Consider the following 18,884-nt stretch of genomic DNA (forward strand, 5'->3'; position numbering starts at 1 on the left):
ACTCGAATTGAAGTGTGAAGGAGCCCAAAGTTAGGGAATGAGATCCCTACCAGTGATTTTACAAAGTACAGTCTGTCAGGAATTTAAGCCCCGAGTAGTTTCTCCACCCTCTGAGCTAAAGATTCAACAGTATGAGATCTGAAATCCTCCTGTACCGAGTTTAGTCCTAAGGGAGGCACAGACCCTCCCCTCTCCACACTGAGCAACACCTGCACTGATCACACAGAGGGAGCTTTGCCCCCCTTTTAAAACCTCCTTCTACTCGCAGGTTATTTCACAGCACCCCTGAAACCCCGGGGGAATCAGGGCAGGGTGTGCTCATGCACCAGAGCTGAGGGGAGAGGTCACAGAACGAGCCCCTCGTTGCCATTTCCTATCAGTCCCCTGTCGTTCGAAACACGAGGTTAAACGACTGCAGGAGCCTCCCCACAGCGCTGCCATTGTCTGTCAGTCCCACTGCCACACAAAGTGCTCATTCATGTGCACGGCAAACAGGCAGCCAGGCCAGCCACCAGCACCCAGGCCCCTCGGGGGTCTTCTGCAAACAGTCTGCAGGAAGATGGCATTCCTAAGAAACCAACTCCATTTTCAAAGCTTCAGTGCTGTCCTGGTACAAAAACTACTTAGTAGGGAGTCCAGACAAGAACTAAGACAACGTGAAGAATCACCCAAAAAACCAACTCACCGGGACTGCTCCTGAAAAAGATCTGCTTGCTACGACCACATGCAAAAAGATGTAAGTTTTAATAGTTAGAGAAATACACATTCAGAAAAGTCCAAAACAGCTGATTCTTTCCAAAGACAGACATACCCATGCTTTTGTTTCTGGAGTTCCACTTAGTGTTCAGCCTCAGAGCTTAAGGGGTACAGACACCAAGGTTCCAAAGTGCACTTAAGGCTGTTTAAAACACTTCATATCTTCTGGTTAAGAACCCAGAAGGTTTAGGGTTTGGGTGGTTTTTTTTTTTGCTTTGCTTTGTTTTGTTGGTTTTTTTCAGCATATTGGAAATAGAAAAACCAAATGCAGTGTGACAGAAGTCCAGTGCTGTTGGTAAGTGGAGAGACACGAGCCTCACACACCTCTTCATTGCTTTGCCTTTTCTACTTCAACACTTGCTAGAGCAAAGACTTTGTCTCCTGAACCTATGAGGGGGGGAGAAAACATTTTCAGTTAAGTGTTAGTAGAAATTGTGGATTTCCTTACGTACAATTTAAATCCAGCAGAACGCTGGAGATCAAAAGAAATCAAACCCACGTTGTGAAAATGAGAACACTTTATCTCAACCCAAGATTTTTAATTCTGTTTTCTCCCCGTGTCCTGCTGAGGAGGGGGAATGAGAGAGTGGCTTGGTGGGCCAGCCAAGGGCAGCCCACCACACACAGGGCTACTCACAGAGTCCCCTTTTGAACAGGAAGGTTCTCACCTCGCTGACCCTCTCAGGAAGAGCAGTGCTGAAAGCCAGCTCAGACACACTTTAGCTGCACCCTGACCTAGTCTGGCACCTTCCTGCCAGTCACGGTTCTTTCATCCCAGTTCTAACTGTAATGCCAGAATGAACTGTTGTGCTGATTTAATGCACTTTACAACTGAACTTTTGATCCTGTCAGTATGTTTAGAGGTGTGACAATCAAAGCAAGAAGCTGCTTTAAAGCTGTGTTTTGACAGCGTGCCAATAGTTGCCAAATTCTCTGCATCAAGCAGAGGAAAAGGTTCTCCTCAGGAGAATCATTAATGCCAAAAAGATCAGTGTTTAACTGTAAGAGCAGCATCTCTGCTTGAGACAGGCCATTCAAGCCTTCAGCTGATGGGCAGCACTTGGCATTTCATGGGCATTTGGCCCTGGATTTATCTGCTGGGTTACTTTTTCCTCATGGATAGTGCATCAGAGTTCCATTGTTAATAAAATGCACATCAGCATTTAATGGCATGAATCTTTGGTTCATATTTTCTCTTTCAAGGGGGAACCAGAGATATTTCTATTAATCAGCGTTCAGTGAGGCAAAGAAATGGGGAGTTATAAGAATGAAAACTTACCAAGGTCAGTGGAGACCCTCTCAAACTGGCTCAGGGCTGTACCAGCATTTGCTGACAAGAACATCTCATCATCCCCAGTGAGCTAAAGCAAAAAAGGCCACAAGTGTGAACTTCACACCTTGATTGTGCACATTCCCACCATCTACACGAACTATGACAGGTGACAGCAACTGCCCATCAGCAGTTTTTAAGTGGCAGTGTTATTTAACAAACTAAAACCTACAATTAAGATGAACCTACGTCCCCTGGCACTGGATTTTCCCTCCATGGCTCCTGCCAGCCCAGGCAGGACGGATGGGCAGTGCCAGCCGTGCCTCCCTGTGCACCTCAAAGTGTCCAGCTGACCTCCAGTGCTCAGCTGTGATGGAGAGGTCACACTGTACCTGGGCACCTGAACTGGGCAAAGGATGGCAATAACTTGTTTTTATCATGTGGTCAGTTCAGTGCTGAACTGAGGTCTAAACTCACCTCCCATCATCTACTGAGGAGAGCCAAACATGCAGTCACTGCCAGCTTTGACCATGTCAAGGGCCAATGACCTAGAAATGGTTCTCTTCCTTTAAAGGGACATTTGCACGTGTACATTTTGCTTTTATGTGTGTGCTCTGATGCCTTGTGACAGATGCCCATAAAATATTTACAGTAACGAAGCAGTAACCTACATTTGGAAGGTTCAGATATTCTAAGTTAAAAGTCACTCATTTAATTAGCCTCAGATACACATCCTTATTAAAGCAAAGCATAAGGCTGTCAAGCTGTTCACAGTGTTTGCATCAGTTTATTTGTTAGAAATAGAAAAGTCGGGTCCAGGCACTCAGGATGGTGCTGGAATGAAGGAAAACACAGGAGTTACCTGATCCAACTACTTAAAACTTGGTAGTATTGTGCAGACAAACAGGGAAATTTTACTGTCATTGTTCACATCCAGACCAGATGTGGAACTACTGCCCTGGCAAGTCCTCTGTGCAGCAGATTGCTGATCATTTTAAAAGATTAACAGGTTAGGTCAGAGCCTGGTGAGGTGGCTACATGTGCTGACTCAAGGAACTCATGCCAGGAGGATTAGGTATCTTCATGCTTTCAGTTCACAATCTTAACTAGCCTTTTATATGTCTCCAAAACGTGGTTTTTTCCCCTCTGACAGTCAAGCGATAAAAGTGTTCTTTGCTTTGGAACCCACTTGAACTGCAGCTCCTTTAAGTACTGCACTTGATCTTTTCCACTACACTCCTTCATTTCCTAAGGAACTTTAAGTACAGAGATACTCAGCAACTCATTTTCTTCATTCACCAGCCACAAAGAGAAATAACAACTTCTCTTCCTCCCTCTGGTGGCAAACCCAGGGCTTGTTCTGCCACTTATGGATTACTGGGGGCAACAATCCCCTTATCCCTCATCTCTCCAATTCCTTTACCTTACACCAAGAGACAAAGAATATTGTATCATACTGAATAGTGTATTATATTGTATTATCAACAATATAAAAGTAAGTGAAGCTGGATGTGTGTCAAAAGCTTTGGATAGTTCCTGGTAAATAGGTGTGAGCTTCTATAAATGTGATTATCTTGTGCCAGCTTGTATGTGATTCATTTACATGGCCCAAAGAAAGCATTTTAAAGTAGAAACAGCCTTATATAAAAGCACAAAACTATTTGATACATGTTCAGCAGTGAGTGCTTCAGAAAGCCTGGCATTAAAACGGAAGGACATTTCTATACCACAAAAGCAAGTTGCATTTTATTGTTTGCTCATGAAAGCCATCATTTCTTATTTTAATTATTTCAAACTCCTGTTAAATAGATAGATAGAGAGCTCTGTTCACCTGAGCTTCCCCTCAACACTTTACCTTCTCACCAAGCTTCCTGAGGGCAGTCAGGATTTCCACTTTCTGCTGGGTGTACAGGTCTCGTGCCAACTTCCCAACCATCAAGTCTCGGTCCATCTGCACATTAGAGGGGAAAAACAAGTCAAAATACATAATCTTCCCATTATTTCACTCAACACAACAGCACAAAAAAAGCAACAGCCTAAAAATATCCTCAGCAAGCACAGACCCACAGCAGGAAGGGACAGAGCTATCTATGATTTAAAGGATGGTTGTGACGTTTTTCTGAATGTTCTGCAAATACTCTCCTCAGCTGACCTCAGCTGATGTGATTTCCCCACACTTGAATCTTCTTTCATCAAAGACTGATACTCACTGAAAATTATGGATTCACATATCACTGGTACATGGAGCAATCACGTTTAATTTCACTTTATCTGCATCCTCAGTTCAGTCTAGATCTCTGAGTGCACTCTCCAGCCCTCAGTACAACCCCAGACTTTCTGTTTGCAGTTTGCTCACTTCACTCTCAATGCCAATCTCGTCGTTTGGAAGCAGGAAGATAACTCAAGAAATACACACTGTTACCTCAATAAACATTTAAAACTGAACACATCCTCAAAGAGACCTTCTGCACCTCTTTATGATGCTGACACACCAAGTTGTCCAGCACACTCAGTGCTCTCCTTACAGTCCTTACACACTTGAATCAGTCTGGCTCAAACAAACAGTTTTTGCAGTCAAACAAAAAGCTTTCACCTCTGCCAGCCTCGTCCTCAGTTGCCTGGGCTGCTTCTTTGCAAACAGTCTGATCACTTCGGGGGTTTTAAAGGCTTGGCTGATGGCTGCTTGGATTGCCTGCAAGGGAAAGAGCAAGAATGACCAGGACTGACTCTCAATCAACACAAGAGTAAGGAGGGCTGGAGAGCATCATTAGTACCCTCTGCATCCTTTGATACAGAGCTCTTCTTTTTTCTATAACCATGGAAGTAAGATGAAAAAAAACAAAACACATGACCTTTATGCAGGGCTTGGAGAATCCACTCATTAGTGCAACTACACTAAGGAAGAGCTGTGAAGTTTCTCATTACAGTCCAGGTCTTACTTTCTAATAATTTCCAACACTTTCCTGATATTAGCACAGTTTTCATGCCCACACTGATGATTACAGCTCTTCTAAGGGGAAGCAGAATAGTAAATGATGAGGCAAACACCTCACTGTTATTCAAAATCCTCTGTGGATTATCAAAATTATCATTATTAGATCTCCCCACAGATACCTTTGGACAAGCCATGATCTCAATGGAAACAAAATCCTAAAACACAGAGCTTAGAAGGAAGAAATTATTGCTCTAATAAAACACTGGAAAGAGAGAAAATAGATCAGAAGTTTGGGAGTCAGCATAAGATCAATAATATAATATAGATATAAAATATATAAATATATAATAATAACCTAAAGTCACATAATCATTCTACAGCCTTTTCATTTGGACTGGTATGAATCTGAAACACAAGTCAGCAAGAAGAGCACTGGAAGCGCTATCTTTGCTTTCTAGCAAACAGGCATGAATTGTATTTCTCAGGATATATATTATCCGGATATATATTATCCTAGACCTTTTATATTAAAATTCTGTTATTTTTCCCTGCAGTTTCCCGGTGTTGTGGTTATAATCTTTCAATACTTTTTCCCTTTTAAACTGAAGAAGCCCACGCAAGTTCTTACACGTACACAACTTTTAAACAACAAAAACATCAGTTACATAGATCTAGGTTTCACCCAAAAATCACAGTGGATCTATTTTCTGCTTCATCAGCTCCAGGAAAAACATGAACTATTTTTAGCAGCACATCATCCTCACCAGTTGCATCCCACTGAGCTCGTCCACCAGAGTCATATCTCCAGACATGATCTTCTTCAGGGAGTCGTTGAACTCACTCAGCTGCTCCAGGGTTTCTTTTTTGGTCTCCTCATACTCATCCGCATCCAGCTCCTCTCTACACAGGACACATTAATTCAGAATTAAGGTTTAACCTGAGATGTCCATGGAGAAAAGGGCACTGGGGAGTATCAGGGAGCTCCATTCCTCAGGCAGCAATGGATTCAGTCTGACTCAAGTTTTATTAGCCCAGGGAAAAGTAACACAAAAATCACATTAGTTTGTCTAACTTTTCGTTTTATTTGTGTCAAAAAAAAAAAAAAACACCAAAAGCGTCCATAACTACAGGACAAACCAAACCAGACACAAAAGGTATTTGCTACCTGATATTAAAAAAGCCCACAAGGAAACTGTGAGTCGTGTGAGCTAAAAAGTCACACTGAAATATAAAGAAACCATTGGGTATTTCTGCCTGCGTTTTCTTCAGATAATAAAGGAAATTATCTCTTTTTTAATATAATTTTTACTACCTAACACAAACATCCTAATTAAAAAAATATAAAGCCACAGGAAAACACCAAACAAAAAAACCCACAAGATTTTTGAAAAGTACCACTTTCTGCCAACCACTTAAGAAAATTATTACCATTTACGAGAAAAGCAGCTATTTTTATTACCTGCATTCTTCCAGATCTTGAAGCTGCTGCATTAATCTGTCCAGCTGCTCCTCCAAGTTTTGTTTTAGTTTGCTGGTCTCTGTTGTTCCCCTTGAAGCCATTTTCTGTTTTCACATGAAAACTTCCAGTTGTTACATGACACTCCTAGGAGAAAGCACGTTTTATTGTTTGTATCAACGACTGAAAACCTATTTACAATGCTCCAAGCAGCAAGAAAACGATGCAGTATCTTGCTGATGGAATGCCTAATCACAACACCTGGAGATCCTTGCAGTGTAAACAGAAACGCCAGGCTGTGCGTACGGGATTATCTTGGCAGCAAGAGGCGGTTCACCAGGGCAGTAACACAACCAAAGGAGGGTCAAACCCAGCAGAGCAGCGGTTACTGAAGCACGGAGGCCCCGCTATGTAAAACAGCAGGTTCGCCTCTCCCAGGGCCGCCCGGAGCTGTGTGTGAGACACCGCGCCTGCAGCTGAGCCACGAACGCTCCGGCAGCACCACGAGGGGAGCGGGGCACGCCACAGGAACCCTGGCCCAGGCAGGAGCGGGCACAGAGCCCGCGGTCAGCGGGGCATCCCCGCTGACGAGGGGCGGCACCACCGCCCGCGGCCGACCGGGAAACGCGACCCTCCCGCCGGAAAGCGGCGCCCGGGCCTGCGGGGAGGGCGGCGGGCAGGAGGAGCGGCACGGCGGAACCGGCACTGCGCGGGTGCCGCCTGTTCCCGACGCTCCGGGCCGGCTTCCACTCCCCCACCCGGCCCCGCTTCCCCTTTCCCCCTGTCCCCTCCTCACCCGGCCAGGCCTCAGCGGGGCGGGCCCGGACCGTCCCCCCGGCGCCGCTTCCGCCGCGCCCGGGCCAATGAGCGCGGGCGGCAACGGGCCCGGAGAGCGGCGGACGGCGGGCACGGGACGCGGGGGCCACGCGGTGAGTGCGGGGCCGGGAGGGCACCGCGGGGTTCACGCGGGGAGTGCGGGGCGGGGAGGGCACCGCGGGTCCCACGCGGGGAGTGCGGGGCGGGGAGGGCACCGCGAGCACCCCGCGGTGAGTGCGGGGCTCCGGGCGGGCAATGTGATGAATTCTATACAGAATATACGATACAGATCCGTAAAGGGGTTTGATAAATGTTTGGCTCTGAATTATAAAAGAGATCGAGCAAAGCATCCTCGCCTGTTTGGTCCCCAGGACCTGCAGTTGGTGTATTTTAATGCAAACACTTGTGCAGCCCAGCTAATAGCAGGGCTGCAATCAGCACACACTAAATGCTGGTAGGATTATGTGTAAGCATGATGAGATTATATATAAGCATCTGTGTAAGGAGTACATCACAGGGCACCTCATTTTTCCATCAGAAGAAGAAGGGGAAATAATCCAGGATGTCCTACACTTCTGGAATACCCAAGTGAAGGCCATTTTACTTTATTTTCCCTTCTTAAGTCTTTGTGGAGAGATTGAACCAATATTTACTATTTAGAATAAGACAGCATTAATTATTTTAAGACTGGTCTCAGTTTTATGGAGCTAAACACCTGTGGTGTGCAGATCTCTCTCATCTCTGTATTGGATCCTGTGGTTAAACTGCAGTAATGGGATTTGTGTCAAGCAGTGCCAAACGATATGCAGTTCATCAAAACTACTGTTATTATACAGCAAGAACAGGCCTGGTTCCATGTACAGCTCAGGCAGTGGCCGGGCTTTAGTGGTCCCTGGTCCTAGTCTGCTCTTCTCTTTGGGATGTGCAAATTTCATGGCTTTTCCCAAAAAGTTGGGGCTAACAGTGCTAGACAAAGGGTGTCAATGCAAATTAGGAGGCTGAGGGGATGTGCAAACTATGGAATTCTATTTATACTCTCATTTCTGTGTGGATGTGAAGCTCTGCAAGGTGAGTTTGCGAGACAGTAATTGCCTCCTTCTGAAGGCTGTAAAATTGGCAGCACGGAAAGGGACATTTGAGTGACTCCTGAAAAGGCACTGTGTGCTTTCATCTGAAAATTTTCAACTATTTTTGCACTTTTTGTTTTTTAAGGGGAAAAAAAAAAACCAACCATTTTCCAGTTTTGCAGCAGGATTCACTCTGTAGGAAGTGGAGTCTGTGCATTCCAAAGGCCGTTTAACTCCCTTCTCCTGTTCCCATGGTAACTCTCCCAGCCGTGCCCCAGCCAAGGCTGTTCCAAGCGCCACCAGCCCGTCCTCTGCTGAGCCACTCTGCAGTAATAAAGCACATTTTAAAAGTTGGTGAAACTCTTGAAAGCACAGGAAAGTGCTAACACTTGCAAGAGGTGAAAGCCTTGCGAGAGCTGCTTTTATCCCAGGGCTGTTTGATGTTGGGACGCAGTGGCTGTTACAGGTTTGGCTGTGATGGTGTCTCAGAGCTGTGAACATCACTCAGCCTCTTTGGAACACACACTGGATGTGAGGGTGACCTTGTGGGATCTTTCCAGGCGGGGATGTTGCTGTAGAAACAACGGCAGACAATTCCAGACAATCCTCACGGATGTTTCCACAATTCCTGAACAGCAGCAGCAGGAGAGTGGCCCATGGCATATCCCAGATTTTGTTTGTTAGAGCCAGCCTGGGGAAAATCATCTTGGCAAGCCAGAATATCCTCAGGGAAGAACACAGAACCAAGAATCCGTGTAGTATGAGGAGAAATGAAATGATAACTGGTGAAATTTCCTGATTTGCATCAATTCTTAAGCAGCTTTCTGAAACTGAAACTCAGAATTGGAACAGTGCTGTTGTACTTCAGAGAAGGGGGAAAAAATCCAGTATTTAATTGGAGCTTTTACTGAACCTGTTTTAATTCACTCTTCTTCTATCACCTGTTCCACTGGTACACCTACCACTGACTTTCTGCACCACAAAGCAGACTGATTCTATTCAGGTTCAGTCCAGAGCACTCTCTTCCCTCATACCATCCTGAATGATATAAATGACCACCCTTTCCATTTTACATTACAGAAAACGTAAATAAATCGTGAAGGAAGAAATGGTAACACTGTTCTCCTCCAGAATATCGAATATATTGATTTTGTAGATCTTTCTGGAAAGGCTCACTGCAGTTTCGATTAGCTACCCTAGGTCTGTTCCTCCCTGTAAGCACTAGGAGGAAGTTACTTAACAAGGAAGTTCCCTGCCCACGTGTCTCATGGCAGTTGATTGGCACTGGCATCATAAAAAAGGTGCAAAGTTCTAATAAACTTTGTCCTGCAATCAGGACAGATCATCTCTCCATGTGAAATCTGAAAGCATGAGCTGCTTTTCTTCAGAGTGGGCAGCACACTGTCCTCTCTAGGCAAGCAGGAGTGATTTCATATTTTAATCCCTTAAAAACGCAGTATTCCATGAACAGTCACAGGCCAAGTGGTGATGGAAGTGTCCCATTCGATCTTTTGATTTGACATTTTATGTTCTGCTTATCGGCAGCACGAATAAGTAACAAACTCTTGTTTGATCCCGTTCCTTGCAGTGGCAGGTACCTGGCACCAACGCTGTGCCCTCTGCTCTGGCTGTGAGGAATGGCTATGGAAGATCCTGGCAGGAAGACTGAGGTGGTGCTGCTGGCCTGTGGCTCCTTCAACCCCATCACCAACATGCACCTGAGGCTGTTCGAGCTGGCTAAAGACTATTTCCATGAAACAGGTAGGGTGGGCATTTGTGCCAGTCACAATAGCTTTGATAACTGGGCACTGAAGTGTTAAGGTGAATGTTTTGTGTCTGTAAGTGCCTGTCTGACAGGGGCAGATATTTCTGGAAATCCTAATTAGATACTGAGGCTGGTGTGTGTGGATGTGTCATGCAGAGTCATGTAGGTCAACATGATAGAACTGTCTTATCTACATGTTGCTGATTATTGATTTCAACGAGCTAAAGCACAGTTTTAAAGTCAGTTTTTAGAAATCTGTCTTTCTAATATATCTTGCCAACTCTTTCATTGTGCTGCCCTGACAGTGAAAGAAGAGAATTGTACTTTTCCACTGGGCTGGCTGTCAGAGCTGCCATCGCCCTGAATAATGTCATAGTTTAAATACAATGCAGGGGAAGTCACATCTGCTCAACCACTTCTCCTGTTCTTGTGTGGTGTGTTTTTTCCCCCACAGGAAAATACAAAGTAATCAAGGGCATCATTTCACCGGTGGGTGATGCATACAAGAAGAAAGGTCTGATCAGTGCGAATCACCGAGTGACAATGGCAAAACTGGCTACAAAAAACTCGGATTGGGTGGAAGTTGATGATTGGGAAAGCAGCCAGAGTGAGTGGTTGGAAACACTAAAAGTTTTAAGGTATTCTTCAGCCAAGCTCTAAAAAGTCTCACAACCCTATAGAAGGATAAGCAGTGGTGTTAACCTAAGGAGTTAGATAATGGCAGGTTGGCCCCAAATCCTGGGAACAGACCCAGTGAATTCACAGGGACTGCTGATATGAGCACTGAAAATGAAAGATTGCCCTATTAGTCCTAAACATGCCAAAAATGAGTCTGGGAACGATTTTTAAGATAAGTAATTTCTTAGGCCTTGTTCAGTTTTTGTGCTGAAAAGGTGTCCATGGGGAAGGACAGACTAGAACAGGGCACACCCAAGCTGTGCTGCACATTTGTGTGTTTAAAGACTGGCAGGAGAGTTGTCTGAAGGAGTATTTTCTGAGTTTTATGTTTTTGCTCTTTCAGTCATTGCTACTTCACTGAGATTCTTATCATTAAAACAAATTTTTATTAAAATAAAGAAATAAACAAACCAACCTTATTGTTGCTTTGAAATCTTTGCACTTTGACCACCATCTGACCGAGCTCTCGAGTCCGTGTTTCAGCAGGTCAGCTCTTGGGTGGACTGTCTGTGGAAGTGCTGCAGGAGGAAGTGTGGTAGATTATTTAACAGGCCACACTATCCCTATTTCCTCCTACATCTTTAAAATACCTAAAATACATCTGTTTTGCAGGTACCACCATCAAAAGTTTTTACCTGCTGATGCCACCAACAGTCTGGAGGATGCTGTGCCCTTAACAAAGCTGGGGAGGAAGAGGAAACAGGAACCAAACAGGCACGAACCCGCTAAAAAGAAAAATCAGAGCTCAGATGTAAAAAGTTGAGTCTATTTGCCAATTAAATGGTTAATGAGACTTGTTCTTTCAAGAGAATTGCACTGTTTTATGGTTGTGATGCCACTGAGGAAGTTTATCCCCTTAGATCCCACAGCATAAGGCTGTAGATCCTTTTAGTGAAGGGACTTCCAGAACCTTTATTCAGAGAAATCCTGTACTGAGGCTGTTGATTATAAATTAAATACTCATTCCATTGTCTCATCATAACAGAGAGATAAGCCCAGAAATCAGATGTCCCTATCAAGTTTGCTAAAATCTGGTGACCTAAACCAAGCCCTGTTTCTCACTTCTTTTTCAGGTGTCCCCCAGGTTAAGCTGCTCTGTGGCAGCGACATGCTGGAATCTTTTGGGATCCCCAACCTGTGGAAGTTGGAGGACATCACCGAAATCGTGGAGAAGCACGGCCTCGTGTGCATCAGCAGGGCCGGGAACAACGCCCAGAAATTCATCTACGAGTCTGATATTTTGTGGAGGCACAAGGACAACATTCACCTGGTGGAGGAATGGATCACAAACGACATTTCCTCCACCAAGATCCGCAGGGCCCTGCGGAGGGGGCAGAGCATCCGCTACCTGGTGCCTGACGTGGTCCGGGCTTACATCGAGAAGAACAACCTGTACAGCCCCGAGAGCGAGGACAGGAATGCTGGGGTGGTCTTGGCTCCCCTACAGAAACATGCAAGTGACTCCAAGAACTGACAGGCACTGAACAGTAACTCACTGTCTGCTGGGGCAAAAGCTACAGTTAGGTACAGGAGAGTGTTTTCTAGGGCTTGGTTCATTTTTTTTCGGTAAATAGTGGGCTAATTCCGTGGCTTTAGCACTTCTGTAGTTGCTGTTGAGGTTTGGTGCACTCAATGATTGGACCTCCATGATCTTTTTCAAGTCCCATCATAAGATTTTCACATTTGAAACATTTTGTCACAGAGTAGAAGAATTCCCACCGGCACATGAGAATTGCAAATGAATAAGCAAAACAAAGGAAAACGTTCTGATCAGTTTGAATTCAAACTGCTCCGACCGCTGTTTATAAAATACCAACACAAATATTTTTGATAGCTCCCAGTGCCTTAACAAGGCTGTTTAATTTCTAACGTACCATTTGCTGACAGTAAATCTGTGTAGCTCGAATTGCCAGCGTGTGGTTCACCTCAAAGAAATGACTGAGCTCCATCCTGGCAGGGACAAATGTCCTGCTGGCTGAGGTGCTGCTGGGTACACCTGCTTTGAGCTGCTTGGTTGCCATCATGCAGTTTGCTCCCAGAAATGTCTTGTGCTCTGCTCTTCTATTCGTGTTTCCAGGGCTGTAGTTAAGCTTGGTTGTTTCTGATGGAAGGACAAACCTACCTCAGAAACTGATTTACAGCCACTGATTTGATAGGTAGCAGTCAATAATAGTGCCATTGCAATGATTCTCAGACCGTTGTCCCTTTATTACAAATAATAAATTTCTTTCAAATAATAAACCACCTTTTATGTTTGAGCCATGAGGACAATATAATGATATATAGCCAGAATTGTTTTCTGTTCCTGCAGTTGAGAGGAAATGGTAGGAAATTAGTACTGTCCACAAGTGAAATGTTCTTTGCTAGAAATCTGGGTTTGAATCTAACAGTATATTGCCTGCATTATGTGAATATGAGCTGGAGAGGCACTGTGAATGATATGGTGATAGAATTCTACCTCCCTTTGTTTGCTACCATCCCATTTTTGTTTGGATTATGTGCCTTATTATAAATGTCAAGGTTTCCAAGCCACTCTGTGAGGGGTCAGCAGCTCTTTCAGAGATCTCTGCTCACCGTTTTCAGCTTAAATCCAGCCCAGTGTGAGCCCCTCAGGGCACGAGGCCAAGGTGCTCTTGGGCAGGTCTAGAACCAGGGACACATTCCAGGATCGTAACTGTGACAACCCATCACCCTCCTCCCCTGGCAGGGCATCCCCAGGGAGCTGACAGGGCCTGGCCTTCCCTCATTGCTCAGGGGGAGTCTGGGAGAGAGAAGCCAAACACAGAAGGTTGTGGGTGGCCCTGGGAGGTTTGTCTAAAATCAGCAGGGCAGCTGGCACACTGCTGGGAAAAGCTGGATCCTGCAGTGCAGCTGGCACTGGACATGCAAACTGGGAGCCCTCCATGCAGTCCTGCATTTACCAGTCAATAGAACATCTGTGTTCTGCTGGCTGCAGCCTGCCAAGATGGAAGAAGCCACAAAGAGATCAGTGTAATAAAGTCAAGTCACACCCTGGAAGTGCCTCTGTGCCAGAAAGTGGCACCAAGGATCCTTAGGGTTGTGTTTTTGGTGATTCCTCATGCAATGTGCTGGCTGCCATTTCTTCCCCAGAGCTCAGGCAAGTTCACACTGTCCTTTGGTGATAGCTTGGGTTCTTTTACCCTCAGCAGTGATAAAGGAAGGAGAAATGGTGCCCTCAGCAATCCAACTGCCTGAGCTGACTGCAGACACCTGGACTGCTGATGGGGCCTGGGGCAGGGGGAGATCTCCTCTCCTCTCTTGCTCACTGTCTGTCCTTGGGACTGATGAGAACAGAGGGCAGGAAAGATTTATTTTGAGCCCTCAGGTCAACCATTGTGCTACTGAATAATGAGTCCTTCTAATGGAACAGCACCCTATTTAGGTGATCATTTTTCAGACTAAAACTGCACTTTAGGTTTATTCTTAATAATGATGCTGGTGTGTGTTGGTGCACTTTGTGTAACTGTAGAGAAACTGCAAATTCAGTAGGATTTTTTTATAAAGCTTTGGTCTTCAGTTTTGTTTTGCTGGAGTTTAATGTGTGGTGGGTCTTTCAATAAAATAAATTGCATGTCATATGCTAATTTTAGTCATCCTGTTGTTCACCATATATGATGACTGCATGATCTTTAAGAAGTAGAACGGTGTTAGTACAGTTTGGTCTATACAGACTAGAATATTGTTCCAAAATTACTCTTGAGTGCTGAGTGTGGATCCTCAGTGTTACTGGTGGGATGCAGAAACCTGCCTGTTGCAGCACGAGGAGCACACTCACCATCTGTTCCCATCAGCTACAAACACCAGCACCACGAGCAGTGAGGTGGCTGCTCAGAGATGTCAGACAGGTTATAACTTCCAGGAGTGGACTCTTGTCAGATCTCAAAGAGAACTGATCTACACCCCTGGCTATCTGCATAATTTGATTTTAAGTTAAAATGTTATATCCAGGCTCTGACAAAGGATTTACCCAAGCACTCACTTCTCTTTGCTTGCAGGAGTCAGTAGCATTGCAACAGTGCTTTACTACCACAACCTCCTAACGCCAGGCTGTGGGTGAAATGTTACTGTTTGAGGCCAGGAACACATTCATGTTCATTTCTCTGTGCCATTCCTGGTTTAGTGTAGGTTAGAGAACATCCAGCTGCAAACAGGAAACAAGCTTTGACGTCCTGATTTCCTCCTCATATCATTTGTGAGTCATGTTGGTCAAACTGCCAGCTCCAGAAAAGGAGCTAAAGTTCAGGGAGACTTCTCTGCAAAATGTTGTCCTTTTTATTCAGCCCAACACAAGTCAGTAAATAGATAAATATAGTAAGTGTAGGTGAGATGCTTCACCTCTAAATCCCTTATTTCCTCAATTCCAAATTCCCTGGATCATTTCTCTTCCAAGTCAAGCGTTTTTTATTCCCTTTTCAAAATCACTTCTGAGAGATCTATCCCTTCTTTGCTGAAGGTGAAGTCCAGCACTGGAGTTTATCTGCTGCACCCTGTGCTCTGTGTGCTCTGCCACAGTGTAAAGCATCTGAAAAACTGAGTGGAACAAGTCCTGTATCAGCTCTCCTGTCTGTGTGAGGAGTAGAAAGCCAAGGGGGGAGCTACATTTGTGTACATGACAGTACTATTTGAATGTGCCTCCTCTTCACTCCAGACACAAACCAACAGGATAGAATTGTAATCTCTATTGCTGTGTCACAGGCACTGCTTTAAAACGTATTGGTGTGATGAGTTTAACAGTCAATGCCTGGCTGTTCAAAACCAGCATGTCCTTACAGGGGGTGGGTCACCTCAATCATGAATCACTGCTCACCTTCTCAACAAGCACCCAGATTTCAGGTCATAAGGCCACAGATCTAATAAACACGCAGGAAATGTTAGTAATGACAATCTCAGTCCCTTTCAAGGATACAGGATGGACACAAGCCAGCTTTTGGCTTGCATTGTGGCTCTTGGGCTATTAACATTTGCTCCACACAAAGATTTCGGACACGGTGAACTTTTCCCTCCAGCACAGCTGAAGCCATTCCACAAACACCCCTGTCACCCATTGGCCCAGCACTGGCACCCTTCCCCTGCATGGGAGAGGCCCTGGCACATCATCCCACCCACAAGCTGCTTTATATAAGGCCTGGTTAGAAAAGGACTTCTTCATTTTCGCTTTTTTTGACAGGATCTTCCTCCTGCTGTCTGGCAATGCCTGTGGATTTCAGTGGGACCTGGAACCTTGTCAGCAATGACAACTTTGAAGGTTATATGGTGGCCTTAGGTAGGTGAAAATACCTGATTCTGTCCTTCCTCCCTTCCCCCAGTAAGGGTCCTTCTGAATTTTAAGGGTCTAAGAAGTCATTGCAGCTCTGGGGAGTTTCTCAGCCTGATACATAGAGAGGTTCACGGTGCTTTAGTGGGGAACTAAGGAGTTCTCAGGACTCCATGAGCTCTCTTGTACAAAGCTCCTCACAGACTGTGACAGCAGGAACCTCGTGTGCTGCCCTCTCCTCTCCTGCCTCTCCCACCCCTCCCTGCCTCTGGGACCTGTGGGAACTGGTGACCAGCACAGGCCCTTGTTGGTGATGGTACCCACAACTGGAAAGAAATCTGTTTTCTGGCTGTGTCTATACTGGGGAACCTACTTAAATTGTCTAGTTGGTATCAGGATGAAAGGGCTCTTCTCTGTCACTAATCCTGCTGTGTTATCAATTAGAAAGAAAACCAAAAGAGAAAGGGTGCTGCCATCATGGCTAATTATTCCGTTAGGATACTAAGTAGTATCCTCTCACTGTGTTAATGTCTTCAAATCAAAGAGAGATTCTGTCTGTTCCTTGATGATAAACATTGTCCAGCTAAGTATATTTTTTGAAACTAAGTATAACTATCAATATTGTGGAAAAGTGTTTTCAGCATAATGGCTGGTAAGAAATACAGCTCTGACCTTCTTGCCTCCTGTCCAAGGTATTGACTTTGCAACTCGCAAAATAGCCAAAGTGCTGAAGCCTCAGAAGGTGATCAAACAGGATGGGGATTCATTCTACATCCACACCACCAGCACGTTCCGGGATTATCTGCTGGAGTTCAAAGTTGGACAAGAGTTTGAAGAGGATAATAAAGGTTTGGATAACAGAAAATGCAGGGTAAGGATGCATGTATAAAATCAAGAGGCTATTACAAAATGATCGATCCAGATACTTGAGCTGAAATTGTTTCAAGGATAATATTTGTAATGCAACACAGAGGCAGGAGCCTGAATTACAGCCAAGGAGTTGCACTTTCACTCAGGAGCAGAATTTAGGTCCTCTTTTATGTAGGAAAACAGACATTGTCTGCAAGTATTTTGCAAGACTGAGACAGACACTTTTTTGTTCCCTGTTCCACAGAGCCTGGTTACCTGGGAAAATGACAAACTTGTCTGTGTCCAGACTGGAGAGAAGAAGAACAGGGGCTGGACTCACTGGCTGGAAGGAGATGACCTCCACCTGGTATTGACTTCAAATTCCTACTAATTCTGTGTCTATATGCCCAAAATAAGATCTATAATGTGGTCATAGTGTGCACAAGTCTTCTAACTCTAGTATTTGTAATGGATGACACATGGCAAGCACATTTTGCTTTGAAACAGCTTCACTGTAATGACAAGCAGAAGCTATTAGCATGGCCAGAGTGGAGTCAGAGAATTTATGTTCATTTTTGGAAGCAGCTGCTTTGATTAGTTTTCACATCTATACTCTTGTTTTTTGGGTTTTGTGTTTTTTTTTTTTTTTTGGTAGGAGCTTCGTTGTGAGAACCAAGTGTGCAGACAGGTCTTCAAGAGAGCTTGAAGCTGTGAGTTGTGCTGGCTCCTCCCTGCAGAGACAGCTCCACCCAGGAGGCCACAGTCCCTCGTGTCCAGGGCTGGCTCTGCACCTGATCCCTTGCTCCTGTTAACCTGAACGGTCTGATGTTTCTGGCTCAGGAAATAAGTCTGCTCTTGCCAGTGTTAAAGATCTGATTTTTTGCTAATAAATGCCCCAAACCAAACTAATCTCAAGTACTTTACTTCTGAATGTGTTTCTGTAGGAAGACGGGAAGATAAACAATGAAGCAAACAACAAAGAACACAGATTTATTGTTCAAAATGTTTCTCTTTAAGATGCAGAGCAGTAGTTGAGTCACTTGCCTGTGCCTTACCTGTGCAGGGTGAGGTCCCACACTGTGCCACAGCTGCTCCACTCTCCACACCAATAAGCTGAGCTGGCCAGAGGAAACCAGCCTGGGCTCAAATCCCTGAGCAACCAGGATGGGGCTGAGCAATCCACGGACACTCCAGTCTGCAAAACAAGTGAACCCTGTAAGCTCATACACAGAGTGAAAATAGTGCTCCTTTAGTTCAGATTATTTTGTACCCAGCTGTTCAATTAGGTAAAATGTGGTTTTTATGCGATATTACGAAGATCATGGAGCAGCAGGTTTTCTTCTGCCTTGTGTGAACACAGGGAAGTGTGAGCTCAACTGGGCAGTTACAAGTGAAATGAGTTGGTGCACCTTGTTGGTAACACTAACAGTGTGTCAGGGGTGGAAAAAGGGTTTTAACTCTAGCTTTAGCTTAGCAACTTAATTATTACTTCACCTGAAAAGATAATCCCTGACACTTTGAAACGTGAGTAGCACCACTTTTCTGATGCTTCCTATCAGTTCAGAAGGCTTAAATCCACCACCAAAGTCACACAAAATCTGTTGAAGCCTGTAAGGATTTTAGTTTGATTGACCCCCCCTAATTAACAAGGCTGGTTTCCAAAATAGGAAGAAAAGAACTTTACACAGTTGAGGAAATGTGGGGAGCAGCAGTAAAATGCCTGGTGTTTATTCTATGGATCCTGACAGTGTCTTCCTTCTGGAACTGAGTAGCTTTTCGTTTGTTTGAGAACAAACTTGCTGCTACAGTGTTATTGGAACAGAAATAACAAATCCAGGCGGCAGCCCTGCTCACGTCTGTCCAGGAAATGCAGCATCAGCCACGCGGAGCTCCACTGGATGGCGCTTCTGCAACGTGCTGTACCTACATTTAACTCGTAAACCTTTCAAGTGTTAAACTTTGCAGATCTTCTCAAACCAACCCCACAAGCCTTCGAGCTGTGCCTTCCAGTAAAAGC

The 18,884-nt window shown here is 44.9% G+C and overlaps 3 protein-coding genes and 1 long non-coding RNA gene across 7 annotated transcripts; 2 read left to right on the plus strand and 2 right to left on the minus strand.

The window, feature by feature from the left end:
* Positions 1-725: 725 nt before the first annotated feature.
* On the minus strand, positions 726-7,275 carry LZIC (leucine zipper and CTNNBIP1 domain containing). 3 transcript variants are annotated; one of them, XM_027882488.1, is made up of 7 exons: positions 7,214-7,275; positions 6,421-6,564; positions 5,726-5,861; positions 4,620-4,718; positions 3,882-3,977; positions 2,036-2,117; positions 726-1,143 (listed from the first exon to the last, which is right to left on the minus strand). In XM_027882488.1, the coding sequence occupies exons 2-7, from the start codon at positions 6,519-6,521 to the stop codon at positions 1,085-1,087; spliced, it is 573 nt and encodes a 190-aa protein (XP_027738289.1). In that variant the 5' UTR covers positions 6,522-6,564; positions 7,214-7,275; the 3' UTR covers positions 726-1,084. The 3 variants fall into 3 exon arrangements, with proteins under 3 accessions (XP_027738289.1, XP_027738292.1, XP_027738290.1); XM_027882491.1 differs by lacking the exon at positions 7,214-7,275 and adding an exon at positions 6,807-6,823; XM_027882489.1 differs by lacking the exon at positions 7,214-7,275 and adding an exon at positions 6,679-6,762.
* A 36-nt stretch (positions 7,276-7,311) lies between these two features.
* Positions 7,312-12,250, plus strand: NMNAT1 (nicotinamide nucleotide adenylyltransferase 1). 2 transcript variants are annotated; one of them, XM_027882486.1, is made up of 6 exons: positions 7,312-7,346; positions 7,614-7,616; positions 9,895-10,061; positions 10,520-10,703; positions 11,356-11,501; positions 11,817-12,250. In XM_027882486.1, exons 3-6 carry the CDS (start codon positions 9,938-9,940, stop codon positions 12,215-12,217), a joined length of 855 nt encoding a protein of 284 aa, XP_027738287.1. In that variant the 5' UTR covers positions 7,312-7,346; positions 7,614-7,616; positions 9,895-9,937; the 3' UTR covers positions 12,218-12,250. The 2 variants fall into 2 exon arrangements, with proteins under 2 accessions (XP_027738287.1, XP_027738288.1); XM_027882487.1 differs by lacking the exon at positions 7,614-7,616 and having other exon boundaries at positions 9,889-10,061.
* LOC114056882 lies at positions 8,248-17,969 on the minus strand. The gene is made up of 3 exons (XR_003571095.1): positions 17,908-17,969; positions 11,159-11,261; positions 8,248-8,624 (listed from the first exon to the last, which is right to left on the minus strand). It is a non-coding gene; the product is annotated as an uncharacterized LOC114056882 (long non-coding RNA).
* Positions 15,890-17,785, plus strand: RBP7 (retinol binding protein 7). Its single transcript, XM_027882492.1, has 4 exons — positions 15,890-16,027; positions 16,711-16,889; positions 17,133-17,234; positions 17,523-17,785. The coding sequence occupies exons 1-4, from the start codon at positions 15,955-15,957 to the stop codon at positions 17,571-17,573; spliced, it is 405 nt and encodes a 134-aa protein (XP_027738293.1). The 5' UTR covers positions 15,890-15,954; the 3' UTR covers positions 17,574-17,785.
* Positions 17,970-18,884: the final 915 nt, after the last annotated feature.

The sequence above is a fragment of the Empidonax traillii genome, unplaced genomic scaffold (assembly GCF_003031625.1).
Source record: "Empidonax traillii isolate 1590-97213 ecotype Southwest subspecies unplaced genomic scaffold, ASM303162v1 scaffold106:size2091409, whole genome shotgun sequence".
Taxonomy (NCBI): Eukaryota; Metazoa; Chordata; class Aves; order Passeriformes; family Tyrannidae; genus Empidonax; species Empidonax traillii.

Coding starts and splice junctions, on each gene's coding strand:
- RBP7 (XM_027882492.1), top strand. CDS start 15,955: ATGCCTGTGGATTTCAGTGGGACCTGGAACCTTGTCAGCAATGACAAC. Junction 16,028..16,710: donor AGGTTATATGGTGGCCTTAG/GTAGGTGAAAAT, acceptor CTCCTGTCCAAG/GTATTGACTTTGCAACTCGC. Junction 16,890..17,132: donor TGGATAACAGAAAATGCAGG/GTAAGGATGCAT, acceptor CCTGTTCCACAG/AGCCTGGTTACCTGGGAAAA.
- LZIC (XM_027882488.1), bottom strand. CDS start 6,521: ATGGCTTCAAGGGGAACAACAGAGACCAGCAAACTAAAACAAAACTTG. Junction 5,862..6,420: donor CAAGATCTGGAAGAATGCAG/GTAATAAAAATA, acceptor TGTCCTGTGTAG/AGAGGAGCTGGATGCGGATG. Junction 3,978..4,619: donor TGAGGACGAGGCTGGCAGAG/GTGAAAGCTTTT, acceptor TCTAATGTGCAG/ATGGACCGAGACTTGATGGT.
- NMNAT1 (XM_027882486.1), top strand. CDS start 9,938: ATGGCTATGGAAGATCCTGGCAGGAAGACTGAGGTGGTGCTGCTGGCC. Junction 10,062..10,519: donor AGACTATTTCCATGAAACAG/GTAGGGTGGGCA, acceptor TTTCCCCCACAG/GAAAATACAAAGTAATCAAG. Junction 11,502..11,816: donor TCAGAGCTCAGATGTAAAAA/GTTGAGTCTATT, acceptor CTTCTTTTTCAG/GTGTCCCCCAGGTTAAGCTG.